We start from the raw sequence: 18,280 nt of genomic DNA, 5'->3' as shown, positions 1-18,280 counted from the left end.
TCAGTTGGTTAAGCGACTGCCTTCGGCTCAGGTCATGATCCTGGAGTCCCGGGATCGAGTCCCGCATTGGGCTCCCTGCTCAGCAGGGAGTCTGCTTCTCCCTCTGACCCTCCTCCCTCTCACGCTCTCTGTCTCTCATTCTCTCTCTCACAAATAAATAAAATCTTAAAAAAATAAATAAAAAGAAATCAATACTTGATGATTTTGAAAATTCTGTATCTCTAGATGACAAAAGAGTTTAATGAAAGAAGGCTGTCGGACCCTCAAAATTCTACTGGCAAGAGGCATTCTGATAAAATTACTTAGCTGCCCACATGTGCTACATTTTATGAAAAAGGAAGGATGACTTAGAGGGTAAAACCAAGAGCCCAGGGTGCCTGAGTGGCTCAGTCAGTTAAATGTCTGCCTTTGGCTTGGGTCATGATCCTGGAGTCCTGGGATCGAGTCACACGTCAGGCTCCCTCCTTGGTGGGGAGTCTGCTTCTCCCTCTGCCCTCACCCCGCTCTCATGCTCTCTCACGTGCACGCTCTCTCTCTCAAATAAATAGGTAAAATCTTAAAACAAACAACAACAAAAACCAAGAGCCCAGAGGTTGGACCAGAGAGCTGAGAGGATTATTTCTAGGATTGGAACTCCCAGTATTTTCCCAACTGGACTTCAGAATTGCTGTGAACCTTTTCCTACCTTCCTTTTCTGCACATACACCCCTTATCTGGAATGTCTGTGATCCTTTCCCTGGCCCACTATTGTATGTTGGGTGTGTTGGGGTAAGGTAACTTTTCTCTAGGAGTGGAATTGCTGGATTATATAGTTAGATGTTTATATACCTGTGTATGTAGCCTTTAGTTTCACAGGTCTATAGATGGAAAGGAATTGTGCCCTAGTAACTTAATGTATTACATCCAGGGCCTGATTTAGATGATAATATTTTGGACTTCAGAGCCAATGCTATAATAAGATGGGTTCCTTGGAAGCCTTGGGAATTGAATATATTTTGCATGCGGGAGCACATGAGTCATTGAGGGCCAGTGGAAGGATTGTAATGGATAAACTCTAAGGTGGCCCCTCTGTGATTCTTACCTCTTAGTGCTCACACCTTTGTGGAATCTGCTCCCTTTGAGTGTGACTTGCTTCAGACCAAAAGATGATGGTAAAAATGATGAGATGTCACTCCCATGAATGTGTTATGTTATATAAGCTTCTGTTTTGCTAGCTGACTAGCTCTCAGTCTTTCTTGCTGGCTTTGAAGAGGAAAGCTGCTGTGACTCCTACAGCTACAAGAAACTAGATGCTTCTAAGAACACACAAAAGGGGAAGTAGATCCTTTCCTAGTTGAACCTCTACATGAGAACCTAGCTGTGGCCAACACCTTGATTGCAACTTTGTGAGATCCTAAGTAGAGGACTAGCTAAGCCATTCTTGGGACTTCTGACCCAAAATCTGTAAGATAATAAATGTGTGTTGTTTGAAACTGTTAAGTTTGTGATACATTTTTTTGTGTAACACAGAAAACCAAAACAATTCTTAAAAAGCTAAGAATACATTTAACCATATAATCAGACAATCCACTCCTAGAAATTTACCTAAGAGAAAAGGAAATGTATGTTCAAAAAACTCTTAAAAAAAATTTTTTTTTAGATTTTATTTATTTGACAGAGAGAGACACAGCGAGAGAGGGAACACAAGCAGGGGGAGTGGGGGAGGGAGAAGCAGGCTTTCCCACTGAGCAGGGAGCCCGATGTGGGGCTCGATCCTAGCGAAGGCAGACGCTTAACCGACTGAGCCACCCAGGTGCCCCAAAAAGCTTTTAATACAGTAACGTGCAGACCAGCTTTACATGTGCCAAACTGAAAACAATCCAAATGTCCATGAAAAGGTAAATGGATAAACAAATTATGAAACAATGGAATACTTGCTAGGAATAAATTGCTGACACACAATTACATGGATGAATCTCAAAATGATCATGCTGAATGAGGAAGCTGACAAAATAAATACCATGATTCCATTTATATGAAACTCTACAAAACAAAAACTAAACTATAGTGATAGAAAGCACATTTGTTGTCACTTGGAGATGGTAGATCAGGCATGGGCAGAAGGGAAGGATTACAAAGGTCATGAACTTTTGGGGGTGATGGATATGTTCATTATATTGACTGATTTGTGGTTTCATGTTTGTATACATAGGTGAATTTACCAAATTATACACTTTAAATATGAATGGTTTATTGTATATCAGTTATTCTTAAGTAAAGCAGTTTTTAAAATGTATTTGCCACTTGCACATGTTTTTTCTCACAAATAATTATACTCAAAGAAAACACAGTCTAGTCATCATAGAATGGGCCTTGTTACTCATCCACTCATTCTCAAAACTTTCTCAATATCTGTTAGTGTCTGTGGGAAATACAAATATGAATCTTTTACACTAATGAAGCATATAATCTGATAAGCTAGTTAGGCAGGCTTTGGAAATCATAAACAATTATTTTTTTATACTGTTTTCACAAAGATCCTTACCAGAAGCCAATCCCTCCCAGTGACTACGTGTCAGCTGCTCCATACAGCTCAGAACCTTGCTCCACACGTCGTCAAACACATGAGCAAGGACATCCTCTTTCATGCAGTAAAATGGAGCAATGGGAGGGTACCCTAATTTCTGTTTCTCTGGAGCCGCTTGTAATTTCTTTCCTTGAAACCCCTCTTCCCTGTAACAGAAGCAAATAAGACTTCATGATTATTCTTTACTGAGTGTTCCCCACTGTCCTTTGTGCTTCTTAAGGAGTGTGAGTTGTGTGCCCTTTCCCACCACTGGCTCAACATATGTATGTTAGCAGATGTGCTAAGCCGCCTTGTGACCTAAGGGAGTTCTCAACAGAGGACACTGAATTTCCCTTTTTACTCCCACCTCACCCCACTACTCTGCCAAAAAAAAAAAAAAAAAAAAAAAAATAGAACAAGAAAAGAAGACTGAGACTCCCTGTATGTTTTTTAGCTTTAAACAGATAAACATTGTCAATTGTACAATAAGCTATGACAAGCATACAGAAATAATCTTTTTGTTGTAATTGGATACCATTTAGGTTAATATTAACATAACATCTAATAATGGGCATATAACTGTGCCGCATAAATACCTGAGGCAATGAATCATTAGGAAAGTAGTATACTTTTACTAATCCAAATAAACGTTTGGTAATTGGCTGGAAAGGGAAAGGAGGGAAGCCCAACAGCATAAGAAGCTACTCTGAGGCTCTTCTGGAGACCATGTATCTGTCTGTAGGCCAGAAACTCTCAGCTAGCCAAGTCTTCTCTTCTCTGTCAGGGAGTACCAATGGCCCCAGTATTTGGTGGGCAAAACTCTAACTGACAGACGTACTTACTATGATGAATGTATTATAAGTAAGACAAAGCAAATTCTGGAACACTTGAGGTACGAAGAAATATTTTAAGGCCTCTACACTGAAAATTATCCCTAGGGTAGCAGAGGTCTCAAGAATTAAATGGGAAGCTATAAGCAGGAAAGAAGGATGCTCAGATGTTTATACAGGGCAACTAAAGTCTTTCTCCTCTTCTCCTTTCCCCAAGAAGAGCTGGCCTGGCATTAAGTGGGGGAGAAGGCTGATTAGTATTAATTGTATTTAAATTTATGTTTCTTTTTATAGGAGATAACACTTTCATATGATGAAAAAAATTCAAATTATACAGAAGGAAATGTATGTATGTAGTGAAAAATAAGTTTATATCTCTATCCTGCAGTTACCATTCCCAGAAGCCAACATTATACTTTGGTCCAGAGAAATAGTTACATTATACACTGTGCTACACCTTGGTCTTTTACTTAACAATGTAACTGGCCCTTGATCCATATTAATACAGATCAATATGCCTCTTAAAAAATAGCTGCAAAGTATTCCATTGGATATACCATAGCATATCTAACTGGCCAGTTACTGACCAACCAGCCTTTTGTTTTTATAGTCAGTACTGCTTTAATATCCTTGTACGTAGTTCTTTGGCTACATGGCTATTATATCTGTAGGATAAATTCCTATAAACAGAATTATTGAGTAAAAGGGTATATGCTTCCAACTGGAAAGATACTGCCCACTTTCCTCTAAAGAGGAAAAATCTCCAGTGTTGGAAAATATATGCCTTTTTGTCCCATTCAAGGAATTATCAAACTTCTTTTTTTTTCTCTGCCAGTCTGACAGATAAAATAGTATCTCATTATAATTTTAATTTGCATTGCTAATTGTGAATGAGATTGAATTTTACTTCCTTTATTTAAAATCCATTTTCTTGGGGCACCTGGGTGGCTCAGTCAGTTAAGCGTCTGCCTTTGGCTCAGGTCATGATCCCAGGGTCCTGGGATCGAGTCCCTCATCAGGCTCTCTGCTCAATGAGGAGCCTGCCTCTTGCCTCTCCCTCTGCCCCTCCTCCCCGCTCGTGCTCTCTTGTGCACACTCTCTATCTCATTCTCTCAAATAAATAAATAAAATCTTTAAAATAATAATAATAAAATCCATTTTCTTGGGGCGCCTGGATGGCTCAGTCTGTTCAGCATCCAACTCAGTTTCAGATGAGGTCATAATCTCAGGGTTGTGGGACTAAGACCCATGTAGGGCTCCACACTCAGTGCAGAAGGAAGTCTGGTACGTGAAAGCAATAGGAATTTGTATCAACTAAGCATATGAACTCTGGATACCTGAGAAGTAATAGGAAATAAATAACCAAGTGACATAAATCTAATTATAAGGTAATATTGGCAGTATACTTTATTTTTTCTAAAGTATATTGATTTAGGAAAATCAATATACTTTTTCTAAAGTATAGTTCTAAAATATATTGATATAATAAACAAAATAGGAGGGGAGTGAAAAGCTTGAAAGACATAATACTCACATATCAGTGTGGTCAAATGCTAGGTATTCCTCTATTATTCCTTCAGAGAAGATTACATAGTCTTCCTCTTCTCTTTCCATAGAATACAAGCTAGGGGATTTGGCAATGGAAGATGCTTTATGAGCATAAGAAGATGAAAAATGTAACTTCTTTCCCCTAATGCCAAATCTGGGAGGGGAAAAAGCAAATATTAATTATGTACAACATCAACAGTTCTTAGAGCAACTCAGTCATACAAGTTTCAGCTCAAAATCCATGGTCTTGCTGACACCTTTCTGAACTACTCTAAGCCTTAATATCTAGTATTTCTCACAACAGGAAGAATAAACACTAATCATAAACCTACTCTCCCTAGGTGTATTATGCAGTATTAAATACTGCTTGCTATCTTTTCAGATGCAACAGCTAGAGCTATAAGAAAAGTTTTAAAAAATCTAATAACCAGTCAGAATAGCTAGTATCAAAAAGACAAGAAATAACTAGTGTTGGGACGCCTGGGTGGCTCAGTCGGTTAAGCGTCTGCCTTCGGCTTAGGTCATGATCCCAGGGTCCTGGGATCGAGTTCCGCAGCTGCCTCTCTGCTCGGCGGGGAGCCTGCTTCTCCCTCTCCCTTTGCCTGCCACTCCCCCTGCTTGTGCTCTCTCTCTCTCTCTGACAAATAAAATCTTAAAAAAAAAAAATCTTGTTGGCAAGGAGGTGGAGAAAAGGGAACCCTTGTGCACTGTTGGTGGGAATGTAAATTGGTGCAGCCACTATGGAAAATAGTACAGAGGTTCCTCAAAAAATCAAAATACTGGGGCGCCTGGGTGGCTCAGTTGGTTAAGCGACTGCCTTCAGCTCAGGTCATGATCCCAGAGTCCTGGGATCGAGTCCCGCATCGGGCTCCCTGCTCTGCAGGGAGCCTGCTTCTCCCTCTCCCACTCCCCCTGCTTGTGTTCCCCCTCTCGCTGTGTCTCTCTCTGTCAAATAAATAAATAAATAAATCTTTAAAAAAAAAAATCAAAATCCTATATGACCCAGTAATTCCACCATTATTTACCTGAAGAAAATAAAAACATTAATTTGAAAAGATATATGCACTCCTATGTTTACTACAGCATTGTTTACAATAGCCAAGATATGGAAGCAACCTAAGTATCCACAGATAGATGAATGGATAAAGAAGATGTAGTATATATACGCAATGGAATATTACTCAGCCATAAAAAGACTGAAACTTGCCATTTGCTACAACATGGATGAATCTAGAGGGTATAATGCTAAGTGAAATAAGCCAGACAGGAAAAGACAAATACCATATGATTTCACTTAAATTTGGAATCTAAAAACCAAGACAAATGAACAAACAAAACAGAAACAGACATAAATACAGAGGACAAACTGATGGTTGCTCAAGGGAATGGGATTGGCCAAAAAAGTAAAAGGTATTAAGAGGTACAGACTGCCAATTATGGAATAAGTTAGTCATGAAGTTGAGAAGTATGGCATAGGGAATGTAGTCAATAATACTGTAATAACTTTGGTGGCAGATAGTAACTACACTTAACGTGGTGAGCCTTTTGTAATGTATGTAATTGTCAAATGATTATGTTGTACACCTGAAACTAATATTTTATATTCAACTCTCCCTCAATTAAAAGTTAATGAAAAAATTAAGAATATTTATTAAGAATTACAACTTTCAGGTACCTCAGGAGGTTATATGCTTATTTCCAGTAACTCCATCATTGTCAAATGCATATTCCTTAAGGGCAGGATTTACTTTGGAGAAAGCCAGTCAAATCTGAGCAATAATTTTTTAAAATGGCTGTTTAACCAAATATTAGATTTAACCAATGTATATTTTGTGTTATTCTTCACACTTTTTTGTATCTTAGGTATTTTTTAATGGAAAAAAAAGGAAATTTGTGGCACTTTTCAGCAAGGCTAGTGGGAAAATCTTATTAGAAGACATTTTAGAAATATGAATTAGAAGCTTTAAAATAAATATACCTGTTGATTCATTCATTCAGTGATTTTCTTTGTAGGGATTTCCTTCAAGTATATGACCTACAAGATTTAGCTATAAAAATTATATTATAGAATTGTTTACAATTGCCAAATATGAAAACTAGCCCAACTGTTCCAAAATGCACAGTTGGGGATTGGTTGTTTAAATAATGGTATATTCATGCAATGGAACATTATGAGATCATTAAATTAATGTGGGAGAAAATGGAAGATGCCCACAATAAAATGGTAAGTATAAAAAGATTACAAATATGTAGTTTTATAAAACTATATACATATGTGGCAGAGAAAGCTAGATGCCCCCCAGTATCCATTCTCCCCTTCTTTCCTAGTAAATCATACCAACTTAATTCAGGAGAGCAATACATTCATCTCAAAGACTGCATTTTCCATTACCTTATAGTCAAATGTAACTAATGAGATATGAGCAGACTTGTTTTGTGGGATGCTAGGAAGGTTGTTTAAAGAGAAGTGGCTTGGCTGTAAGGAGTGCCCTTTTGCCCTTCTGCCTTTCCTTTCTGCTACCTGAGAAGTGTTTGGAACTCTTACCAGCCATCTTGGACCATGAAGAAGACTTACAGAAAAACATGCTGATTTAGCATGGTGTAGCAAAAAGATGAAAAGAGTCTAAGACCCTGAAAACACCATGCCACCACCATGCTACCTTTAGATACTATTCCTCCAGACTTCTTTTAAAACAGAAATAAACTAGGGGTGCCTGGGTGGCTCAATCAGTTTAAGTGTCTTCCTTCGGCTCATGTTGTGATCCTCGGGTCCTGGGATTGAGTCCCACATCAGGCTCCCTGCTCAGCGTGGAGTCTGCTTCTCCCTCTCCCTCTGCCTTTCCCCCTGCTCCTGCTTGCTCTCTCCATCTCACTCTCTCTCAAATAAATAAATAAAACCTTTTTTAAAAAATAAAAATAAAACCAATAAACTTATGTAAGCCATTAAATAAAGTGTACAGTTCATAGGAAGTGGTTGGAAAGGTATGTGGCTAGACTGCAGAAATTTGTGTATTAACTTGGGCTAATTGGTAGCAATAAAAAGTAAAGTTTTTTTTTTAAAGATTTTATTTATTTATTTATTTGACAGAGAGAGTGAGTTAGTGAGAGCAGGAACACAAGCGGGGGTGTGGGAGAGGGAGAAGCATGCTTCCCGCCGAGCAGGGAGCCCGATGCGGGGCTCGATCCAAGGACCCTGGGACCATGACCTAAGCTGAAGGCAGACGCCTAATGACTGAGCCACCCAGGCACCCAGAAGTAAAGTTTTTAAGAAGGGGAATGACAATATCCTTGCTTTAGAAGATCGCTGTAGTGGGGTCCCTGGGTGGCTTAGTTGGTTAAGTGTCTGACTCTTGATTTTGGCTCAGATCATGATCTCAGGTCAAGAGATCTCCTGCATTGGGCTCCATGCTCGGTGAGGAGCCTGCTCAGGATTTTCTCTCTCCCTCTCTCTCTCTGCCCCTCCCCTCACCCCTAACCCCTGCTCCCTCGCTTGCTCTCTCTCTCTCTCAAAAAGAAAAAGAAGAAGATTGCTGTGGTGCTGATGAAAAAGATAATGTACATCTGACTCTTGATTTCGGCTCAAGTCATGGTCTCATGGGTAGTGAGACTGCGCCCCATGTTGAGCTCTGCGCTCAGTGGGGAGTCTGTGAAGATTCTCTCCCTCTGCCCCTTCCCTGACTTCTGCATGCACACGCATGCACTCTCTCACTCTCTCAAATAAATAAATAAATCTTAAAAAAAAAAAAAAGATAATGTGGTTAGGAGGCTAGTACAAAAGATAAAACAAGAGCAGATAAGCTGATGGGAGTCTGGACCATAGCAGGAGGCACTCTGTATTTGGGGATGGAGAGACAGTAAGAGATGAGAAAAATTTGGAGAACCAACACATCTAAATCAGCTGGTATTACTGTTTATTAAAAGTCTCAAATTTGAGACTTAATGTTTTTTAAGTCTCTGTTCTGAAATTCTAAACAGTGATTCCCAAATCTAGCCAACAGATATATGACAATTCATGACAACATTTTTACTGATCTACACCAAAAGGAGGAAAATAAGGACAATGCCCAGGAAGACTGCCAAATCTCCTTTCTTGAAAAGGATTGTCCTTATTTTGAGATTATGTACTTCGTGCTTTTTTTAATGTTAATATGTCTTTTATAAAATAGTGATGTTAATTTTTGTTTTTGTTTTTGTTTTTACCATAACAAATTAAAAGCTGTCAAACCCATGTCAAATGCTGGATACCCAGTATTCCATGTGTTATTGTGCTGTTGTGTCATTCCATTTGTATTATTAACCAATCATTTCTTTAAAGTGGTAACTAATGGAATTTTTTTAAAAATTTAAAGATTTTGTTTTAGAGACAGAGTGTGAGCGGAGGGAGTAGCAGAGGGAAAGGGACAAGCAGACTCTGCAGTGAGCATGGAGCCGATGTGGGACTTGATCTCATGACCCTGAGATCATGACCTGACCTGAAACCAAGAGTTGGATGCTTAACCAACTGAGCCACCCAGGCGCCCTTTGGTTTTGTTTTTAAGTAAACTCTACACCCAACGTGGGGCTTGAAATCACAACCCTCCCCCCTCCCCCGCGATGAGGAGTCGCATGCTCTACCAACTGAGCCAGCCAGGCCCTGAAGATTTTTTTTTTAAGTCATCTCTACATCCAACATGGGATTGAACATATTTTGCTTAGTAAAAAAATAACTGTATTTTTTTAAATACATGTATTGCATGTATTGAGATGTTTTCTTGTGAGAGGAAAAAAATCATGGCACTTTATTCTTCTCCCACGTGCATAGAGGATAAAATGACTTTGCTAGGTGTTTTAAACAAAGAGTTTAATTTGGAACCAGTCCATCCAGATCTAAGCCTTCATGGAGGTAATCACTGCAAGACCCTCAAAGGTGGTTGAGAGGAACAAGTGGCCAAGAGCTCCTTCCTGACTAGGCTCTGAAAAGTACAATTAGCCACTCTCAACTCCATTTCAGGCCAACCTTATTATCCAGTGGAACTCGAGAAAGGACTGAACTAGAGGAAATTTACATGAAGGTGTGGTTTCATGATGCCAAAAAGAAGAAAACATAACGATATACTGGAAAGGAAACAAGACTGGATGAACTTGCCAGTAGAACTGAAATACCTCCATGGCTTTGGAGAGCTTCAGAAAACTCTTTATGTCTAAAAAAAAATCTGATTTGTAATGAGCTTAACTGGCCCTTGCATTTAGGATAGTTGTAAAAAAGAAATCAAATAAAATGAAAACAAAGGCTATAATTTATAGTGAGTGATACAAAGGAGGTAGGCTTAGGACAAACAGCAGCCATACCATACCACCTTAATGATTTTTATAAATTGTGGTAAAAAATATAACATTAAATTTTCCATTGTAACCATTTTAAACTGTATAGTTCAGTAGTGTTAAGTATATTCACATTATTATTGTGTAGCAGATTTCAAGAACTTTTTTTTTTAAGATTTTATTTACTTATTTGACAGAGAGAGTACAAGCAGGGGGAGCAGCAGAGGGAGAGGGAGAAGCAGGCTCTCTGCCAAGCAGGGAGCCGGTGGCGGGACTCGATCCCAGGACCCTGGGATCATTACCAGAGCCGAAGGCAGATGCTTAACCCACTGAGCCACCCAGGCGCCCTTCAAGAACTTTTTTATCTTGAAAAACTGAAACTCTAATAACCATTAAATACTAATCCCCTCCCCTGCTCCTGGCAATCACCTTTCTACTTTTTATGATTTTGACAACTCTAGATACGTGATGTGAGTGGAATCATACTGTGATTGTCCTTTTGTGACTGGCTTATTTTACTTAGCATAATGTCTTTGAGGTTCATCCATATGGTAGCATGTAACAGGATTTCCTTCCTTTTACAGCTACATACTATTTTATTGCACATACATATCACATTTTCTTTAGCCATTCATCTGTTGATAGACATTTGGGTTGTTTCCAGATATCCTGTCTATTGTGAATAATGGTGCAGTGAACATGGATATGCAAATATCTCTTTCAGATCCTGCCTTTTTTTGGGGAGGGGATATATATAGCTGGGAGTGGGATTGCTGGATCACATGATAATTCTATTTTTAATCTTTTAAGCAACTCCCATACTGTTTTTCACAGTGTCCACACCATTTTACATTTCCACTAAAAGTGCACAGAGGTTCCAGTTTCTCTGCATCTTTGCCAATACTTATTATTTTCTGCTCTGTTGATAGTGGCCATCCTGATGGATGTGAGGTGATACCTCATTGTGGTTTTGATTTGCATTTTTCTTATGATTAGTGATACTGAGCATCTTTACATAATATGCTTGTTGACCATATATGTATCTTTGCAGAATTGTGTATTCTAGTCCTTTGTTCATTTTTTAACTGGGTTCTTTTGTTGTTGTGGAGTTGCAGAAGTTCCCTTTATATCCTGGATATTAACCCCTTATCAGATATGTGATTTGCAAATATTCTCCTCCATTCCACAGGTTGTCTTTTCAGTGTATTGACTGTTTCTTTTGATGCTCAAAAATTTTTAAGTTTGATATAGTCCCATTTGTTTATTTTTGCCCTTGTTGCCTATGCTTTTAGTGTCATATCCAATAAATCATTGCCAAATCCAATGTCCTGAAGCTTTTCCCCTGTTTTATTCTAGGGGTTGTATAGTCTTAGGTCTTACATTTAGGTCTTTAATCTGCTTTGAGTTAATTTCTATATATGGTGCAAGGTAAGGTTCCAAATTCATTCTTTTGTATCTGGGTACCTAGTTTTCCCAGCACCATTTTTTTAAATTTAATTTTTATTTTTTTATTATGTTAATCACCATACATTACATCATTAGTTTTTGATGCAGTGTTCCATGATTCATTGTTTGCGTATAACACCCAGTGCTCCATGCAGAATGTGCCCTCCTCAATACCCATCACCAGGCTAACCCATCCCCCACCCTCTCCCCTCTAGAACCCTCAGTTTGTTTCTCAGAGTCCATAGTCTTTCATGGTTCGTCTCCCCCTCTGATTTCCCCCCTTTATTTTTCCCTTCCTACTATCTTCTTCTTTTTTCTTAACATATAATGTATTATTTGTTTCAGAGGTACAGGTCTGTGATTCAACAGTCTTACACAATTCACATTTTTTTTTTTAAGATTTTATTTATTTGACAGAGAGAGACACAGAGAGGGAACACAAGCAGGGGGAGTGGGAGAGGGAGAAGCAGGCTTCCTGCTGAGCAGGGAGCCCGATGCGGGGCTCGATCCCAGGACCCTGAGATCATGACCTGAGCCAAAGGCTGATGCTTAACGACTGAGCCACCCAGGCGCACCCCCAGCACCATTTGTTGAAGAGTGTCCTTTCCCCATTGTGTAGTCTTGGCACACTTGTTGAAAGTCATTTAGTCATTTACACAAAGGTTTCTCTATTCTGTGCTCTCTACTCCTTTAGTGGTGTTCAAGGATTATAATTCTGCATATAGTCATACACTTTAACATCTTAGTAGGTATTATAGTTAGCTAATTTTTGCTGAGATACGTATTTAAACTAAAGGTAGACAGCTCTTTATGCTAAGTTGAAACAGTAAAGTGCATAATTTTTTTCAAGTGGAAATGTCCTTTTTTGTCTGTGTTTTCTCCTTATGCTGCCACCATCTTCTATTATTTTATGCTCCTTATGTGTCATGGTCCTTTTTTGCCTGTGTTTTCTCCTTATGCTGCCACCATCTTCTATTATTTTATGCTCCTGGAATTCCATTTTGGCCTAGACACCAATATTTGTTTTGATTGATAACATTGTTTTGCAACCATAATATCAATGTATACATTAATTCATTTTCATATCATTTGGTATCATATAAATATGTTATGCTTTAATTTAGTAAAAAAAACATTGCATACAGGCGCCTGGGTGGCTCAGTCGGTTAAGCGTCTGCCTTTGGCTCAGGTCATGATCCAGGGTCCTGGGATCGAGTCACGCGTGGGCTCCCCTGCTCAGCGGGGAGTCTCCCTTCTCCTTCTGCCTCTGCCTCCTGCTCTGCCTACTTGTGCTCTATCTCTCTGTCAAATAAATAAAATCTTAAAAAAAACCCAAAAAACATTGAATGCTAACCATGTTGTAATCACTGTGCTACGTGTTAAGAAATACAAAGAAGAAAATACTGTATTTTTGTCTTTTTTATTGTACCACTCTTCTCTGGCCCAAGAACTCAAGAATAGAAACTGGACCAAATACCTGTTTTAGTACATTTGACACCTTAAAGAAAGCCAGTTGGGAGGATTAATGAATAAGAGAGAGAATGACAGAAGACAGTGATAGAGATATAGGCTTAAGTCAGCTTATGATATAATTTTACATTTTTATCTTAAATTCAGTGGGAAGCTATTGAAAATTTTTAAGAGGGAGACAGAAAGGATCAACCCTTATTTTTTTTTAAAGATTTTTAAAAATTTTATTTATTTGAGAGAGAGAGAGAGCAAAGAGGAGAGGCAGAGGGAGAGGGAGAAGCAGACTCCCCACTGAGCAGGGAGCCCGAAGCGGGGCTTGATCCCAGGACCCTGGGACCATGACCTAAGCCAAAGGCAGACGCTTAACTGACTGAGCCACCCAGGCACCACAATCAACCCTTAATCTTAAAAGGAAAATCTGATATAATGTTGAATGGCAAGAATGGATATAATTTGAAATATTTTTGTAGAAAGTCTCAGTCATTTATAAACCTAATTTTATGGTAAATTGATTTGTTAAACTGAAAAAAAAATCAAAATTAATTCATATCACATTTTTCCATACCTCCTACAGCAAAAAGTGGTAAAATAGCAGCAGCACCAAGTTACAGACCTTCACTACCCAAATTTTCAAGGATTAGCCTCTCAACAGAAACAGTTCTCCTTAAATTTCAGCTCATTCTTTGTCTTGAAGAAAAAATTAAAGATGGGCCTGGAACATCCTGCTGTAACCACAAGGCAAGGATACAGTCAAAACAAAAACAAAGGAACTAGCTTGACATGGCCAAGTTGTAACAATTTGAGCATCAATAATAATTATGATTAATTAAAATATATAAATATTTTTATTTATTTTATTTTATTTTTTTAAAGATTTTATTTATTTACTCATGAGAGAGAGAGAGAGGCAGAGGCAGAGGGAGAAGCAGGCTCCCCGTAGAGCAGGGAGCCCAATGCAGGACTCGATCCCAGGACCCTGGGATCATGACCTGAGCCGAAGGCAGACGCTTAACCGACTGAGCCAAATGCTCTGAGTTCAAATGGTACTCAAGAAAATAACACATATGGACAAAGTAGTGGTTATATGAAAGTAAATATCATGGATTATATTTGTTATTGCTTTCCATAAGCAGTGGTATGCTAATAAAGCTGGATAATTTGTTTCATCTAGGTATATGTCTGTGTATGAAGTATAGATAGATGTTCATCTGTATCGTAAATGAAAGTAATAATTGAAAACTGTAAGCAAATAGTCCAGAAAAGCAAATCCAAAAACAAGAAGGGCTTATCAGGAGTGGGGTAGCAAGTGGAAAGGAAAGAAAGGAAGTTTACAGTATGTTGCAGAAAGATTTAGTCAGATATCCTAAAAAAAGAGGGGCTAAATTGCTCAGGCTTGATTACTTATTTCCTTGGAGATGAGTGTCTAAGTGGAACTACTACTTATAAAATAATAAGGCATATATAAATTTTATCCTACATCAGGTAAATATATTAATGACATGACATGGGTTATGTAATTTTGGTCAGTAAGAATTAAAGAATATGTCATTTCTGTGGAAGACATTAGTTTGTAAAAATCTGGAAGTTATATAAAAAGAGTAAACTTAAAAAGGCTTATTGATGTAATACATGAAGTTTAAATTTAAAAAGAAAGCTCAGCCTAGTGATAAGAAACTGGAATTTAAATCCTTTGAGAAAAGTAAACAAATCCCATTCTCTGACTTATTTAGTTGATAACCCAGGTCCTGTAATCATAACTGGCCCAATGCAGTAATGTTTTACTTTGTGGTCTTTTGAAATGACTCCAAGTCCAAAAAGGCATCAAAACTACTGCTACTAAAACTCTTAGAAGGTGATTCAAATAAGTAAAACTACAGTCTTGGGAAAAAAATGAGGAATAACAACAACAACAAAATTAAAACAATGATGTTTTACAATAGATTTAAGGGTAAACATAAGTTTTGAAATAATCCTATTTAGGTTTTTAAAAAATGTTTTTATTTAAATTCCAGTTAGTTAACATACAGTGTGATATTAGTTTCAGAAGTACAGTATAGTGATTCAACACTTCCATACGTCACCTGGTGCTCATCACAAAAGCACTCCTTAATCCCTATCACCTATTTCACCCATCCCCCGCCAACTACCCTTTGGTAACCATCAGTTTGTTCTTTATAGTTAAGAGATTGTTTCTCTTTGTTTTGTTTTGTTTTTTAAATTCCACATATGAGTGAAATCATATGGTATTTGTCTTTTTCTTAGTTCACTCAACATTATACTCTCTAGATCCATCCATGGCAAGATTTCATTCCTTTTTATGGTTGAGTAATATTCCAGTGTGCGTGTGTGTGTGTGTGTGTGTGTGTGTGTGTACCACATCTTCCTTAGCCATTCATCAGTTGATGGACACTTGGGCTGTTTCCATAAGTTGGCTATTATAGATAATGTTGCTATAAGCATCAGGGTGCATGTATCCCTTTCAATTAGTAGTTTTGTATTCTTTGGGTAAATACTTAGTAGTATGATTGCTAGATCATAGGATAGTTCTATTTTTAACTTTTTAAGGAAACTGCATACTGTTTTCCAGGGTGGCTGCTCCAGTTTGCATTCCCACCAACGGTGCAAGAGGGTTCCCCTTTGGGCGCCTGGGTGGCTCAGTCAGTTGAGCGTCGGCCTTCGGCTCGGGTTATGATCCCAGGGCCCTGGGATCGAGCCCCGCATCAGGCTCCCTGCTCAGTGGGGAGTCTGCCTCTCCCTCTCCCTCTGGGCTTAATCCCAGGACTCTGGGATATTGACCGCAGCCAAAGGCTCAACCGATGAGCCACCCAGGTGCCCCCTTTAATCTATTTTGAATTTATTTTTGTGTATAATGTAAGAAAGTGGAATAATCCTATTTAGGTTTATTTTGCTGTTGTTTAAAGAGTTTGAGGAGGTATTCAAAAGAATTAGCTATTTTAAATAATATACTGATTACCCAATTTAGGCTAATAAACTAAAAGCACTTTAATTTCTGTAAAGAAATTAAGTTGTAATTAATATTATGTTTAAGAAATCACTTTTCAAAATTTTTTCAAAAAATCTTTATTTTTTTAAGATTTTATTTATTTATTTGTCAGAGAGAGAGAGAGCACTAGCACAAGGAGGGGGAGTGGCAGGCAGAGTGAGAAGCAGGCTCCCCACAGAGCAAGGAGCCCGGTGCAGGACTTGATCCCAGGGCCCTGGGATCAAGCCCCGCATCGGGCTCCCTGCTTGGTGGGAAGCCTGCTTCTCCCTCTCCCACCCTTGCTGCTTGTGTTCCTTCTCTCTCTGTCTCTGTCTGTCAAATAAATAAATAAAATCTTTAAAAAAAAAAAAATCGTTAAAGTGTGTTTCTCAGACCCCTAAATTTTTTTAACCCAGTCTATCTACACTTTATTTCAAGAAGGAAGTGCCTGTATTTATATATATATATAAAAAAAATATATATAATTTATATACATAAATTTATATATATAATTTTATATATATATTTTAAATTATATATATTATATATATATATATAAATACAGAGATAGAGATGGATCTGAATAACAAAATATCAAATAACAAAATAACAAAAATATCCTTAAACCCTAGGGAATATCTTACTACTTTTCGAACAAAAAATTATATAACAAAATTCTTATATGTACAAAAACTATAGTCAATCTTAACAGAATTTTCTGTGCTTTATTAAATACCAACAAGTAAAAAATTTTTTAATCCCCTAGTATAACTGGCAGAATATAACACTTGCACATTTGGATACATAAATACTTACATATTAGAAATACTTACATAGTAGAATCTCTTTCTTGAGAAAGTGTTGCCTCATGTGAAGCTGAAACAACAGAAGGGGATCTAGGATACAGCCCATAACTTTCACTTGGAGTGATTATTTGCCTACCCAGAATCCTTCAAAATGAACAACATAAAGAGACAATTAAGCACCTTCACCTGTCATTCATACAAAATGTAGGTATTTTAGAACAAATTTGCTGGCTCTATATAAAAGTCCAGTACGTACTTAGTCTGATACTGATTAAGAATAATTCTTGAGAGAAAATGTGAATCCAGAGTCTTATTAGAGGTATAGCTCTCTTCCAAAGAATGGAGATGGAAAAGATAAAACTATAGCCTCCCACTGTTGAAAAAAATCCAAGGAAACTGAGCAAACATTTGTAATTTTCCCTCCATCCTCTATAATAATCTTCATTAAATCTGCCAAAATGGATGAAAGCCAGGCCAAATTAGTGAAAAGTATGAATTATATTCTTAAGAACATGATACTTCATAAATTTTAAGTATAAATTTTAAGTCGTAAGTACAGTAATGTGGTTTCTGGGGAAAGTTTCCTAACAGCTTATGTCTGCTTTCAAGTATACATAAGAATTTTCTTGTAGACAACAGTGTAAACAAATACATTTTCTGACCCTCTTGCTCAAAAGAAGAGCTGTTTGTACAGCTACAGTACACAGATCTCAGCTACTGGAATAGAAATTGTTTTACTCAATTAGGACAACATAGTGGTAGTTATGAAAACTCCAAGAAACTTCCCTCAACTTGAATTTTCTCTCAACTGAATCTGTACCCCATGTGGCCTTATTTACATTCATTAAAACCAAGCCTATAAAGATTTCAGAATAGAAGCTTTTTTGGATATCTGCTTTTCAAGTCTTAGTGTCAGCCATGAATACAAGCCAACCACAGGGCTTCAGTACCTGAGGTGAGGAAAGCTACATGTCCATTGTTGGCACTCTTCTTGTAGACTCGTAGTATGCACACTCAACTTCTGCTCATACAGGAGCTCATCAATGGCTGTGAACATTGCCTGGACTTTTTCAGTGGCATTTTGATCAAGTTCCTAGAAGAAAATACCACACCAAAATATTTAGGTGACCTTTTAAAATCATAAAGGTTGAAAGCAATCAAATTTTGTTTTCAATATTTAATCCATTTGAAATACTGCTGAATTTCCATGAAAGAAAAGTTAGTGAATTTTTATGTCTTATACTATTCAGATTTCCTTTCTATTCCTATTTAAAAAAATTTATAGAAATACCTACTTTTTTTAAAGTAACATTTTCTTCATCATAAAAATACTGTTTATTGTAATCATTTT

The 18,280-nt window shown here is 37.7% G+C and overlaps 1 protein-coding gene across 4 annotated transcripts in view; it reads right to left on the bottom strand.

Annotated features, from left to right (window-relative positions):
* FAM149B1 (family with sequence similarity 149 member B1) overlaps positions 1-18,280 on the bottom strand; it is a 79,714-nt gene that overhangs the window by 33,404 nt on the left and 28,030 nt on the right. For all 4 annotated transcript variants that reach the window (XM_035021417.1, XM_035021427.1, XM_035021422.1 and 1 more), the window contains 4 exons: positions 17,880-18,022; positions 16,957-17,073; positions 4,910-5,077; positions 2,525-2,712 (listed from right to left, as the gene is read on the bottom strand). In XM_035021417.1, coding sequence (XP_034877308.1) covers positions 2,525-2,712; positions 4,910-5,077; positions 16,957-17,073; positions 17,880-18,022 — 616 coding nt within the window. The remainder of the gene's footprint in view (positions 1-2,524; positions 2,713-4,909; positions 5,078-16,956; positions 17,074-17,879; positions 18,023-18,280) is intronic.

The sequence above is a fragment of the Mirounga leonina genome, unplaced genomic scaffold (assembly GCF_011800145.1).
Source record: "Mirounga leonina isolate KUSES-001 unplaced genomic scaffold, KU_Mleo_1.0 Mir_114, whole genome shotgun sequence".
NCBI classification, from domain to species: domain Eukaryota; kingdom Metazoa; phylum Chordata; class Mammalia; order Carnivora; family Phocidae; genus Mirounga; species Mirounga leonina.
The sequence above is the reverse complement of the archived record's forward strand: the minus strand, read 5'-3'. Positions and strand labels throughout refer to the sequence as shown.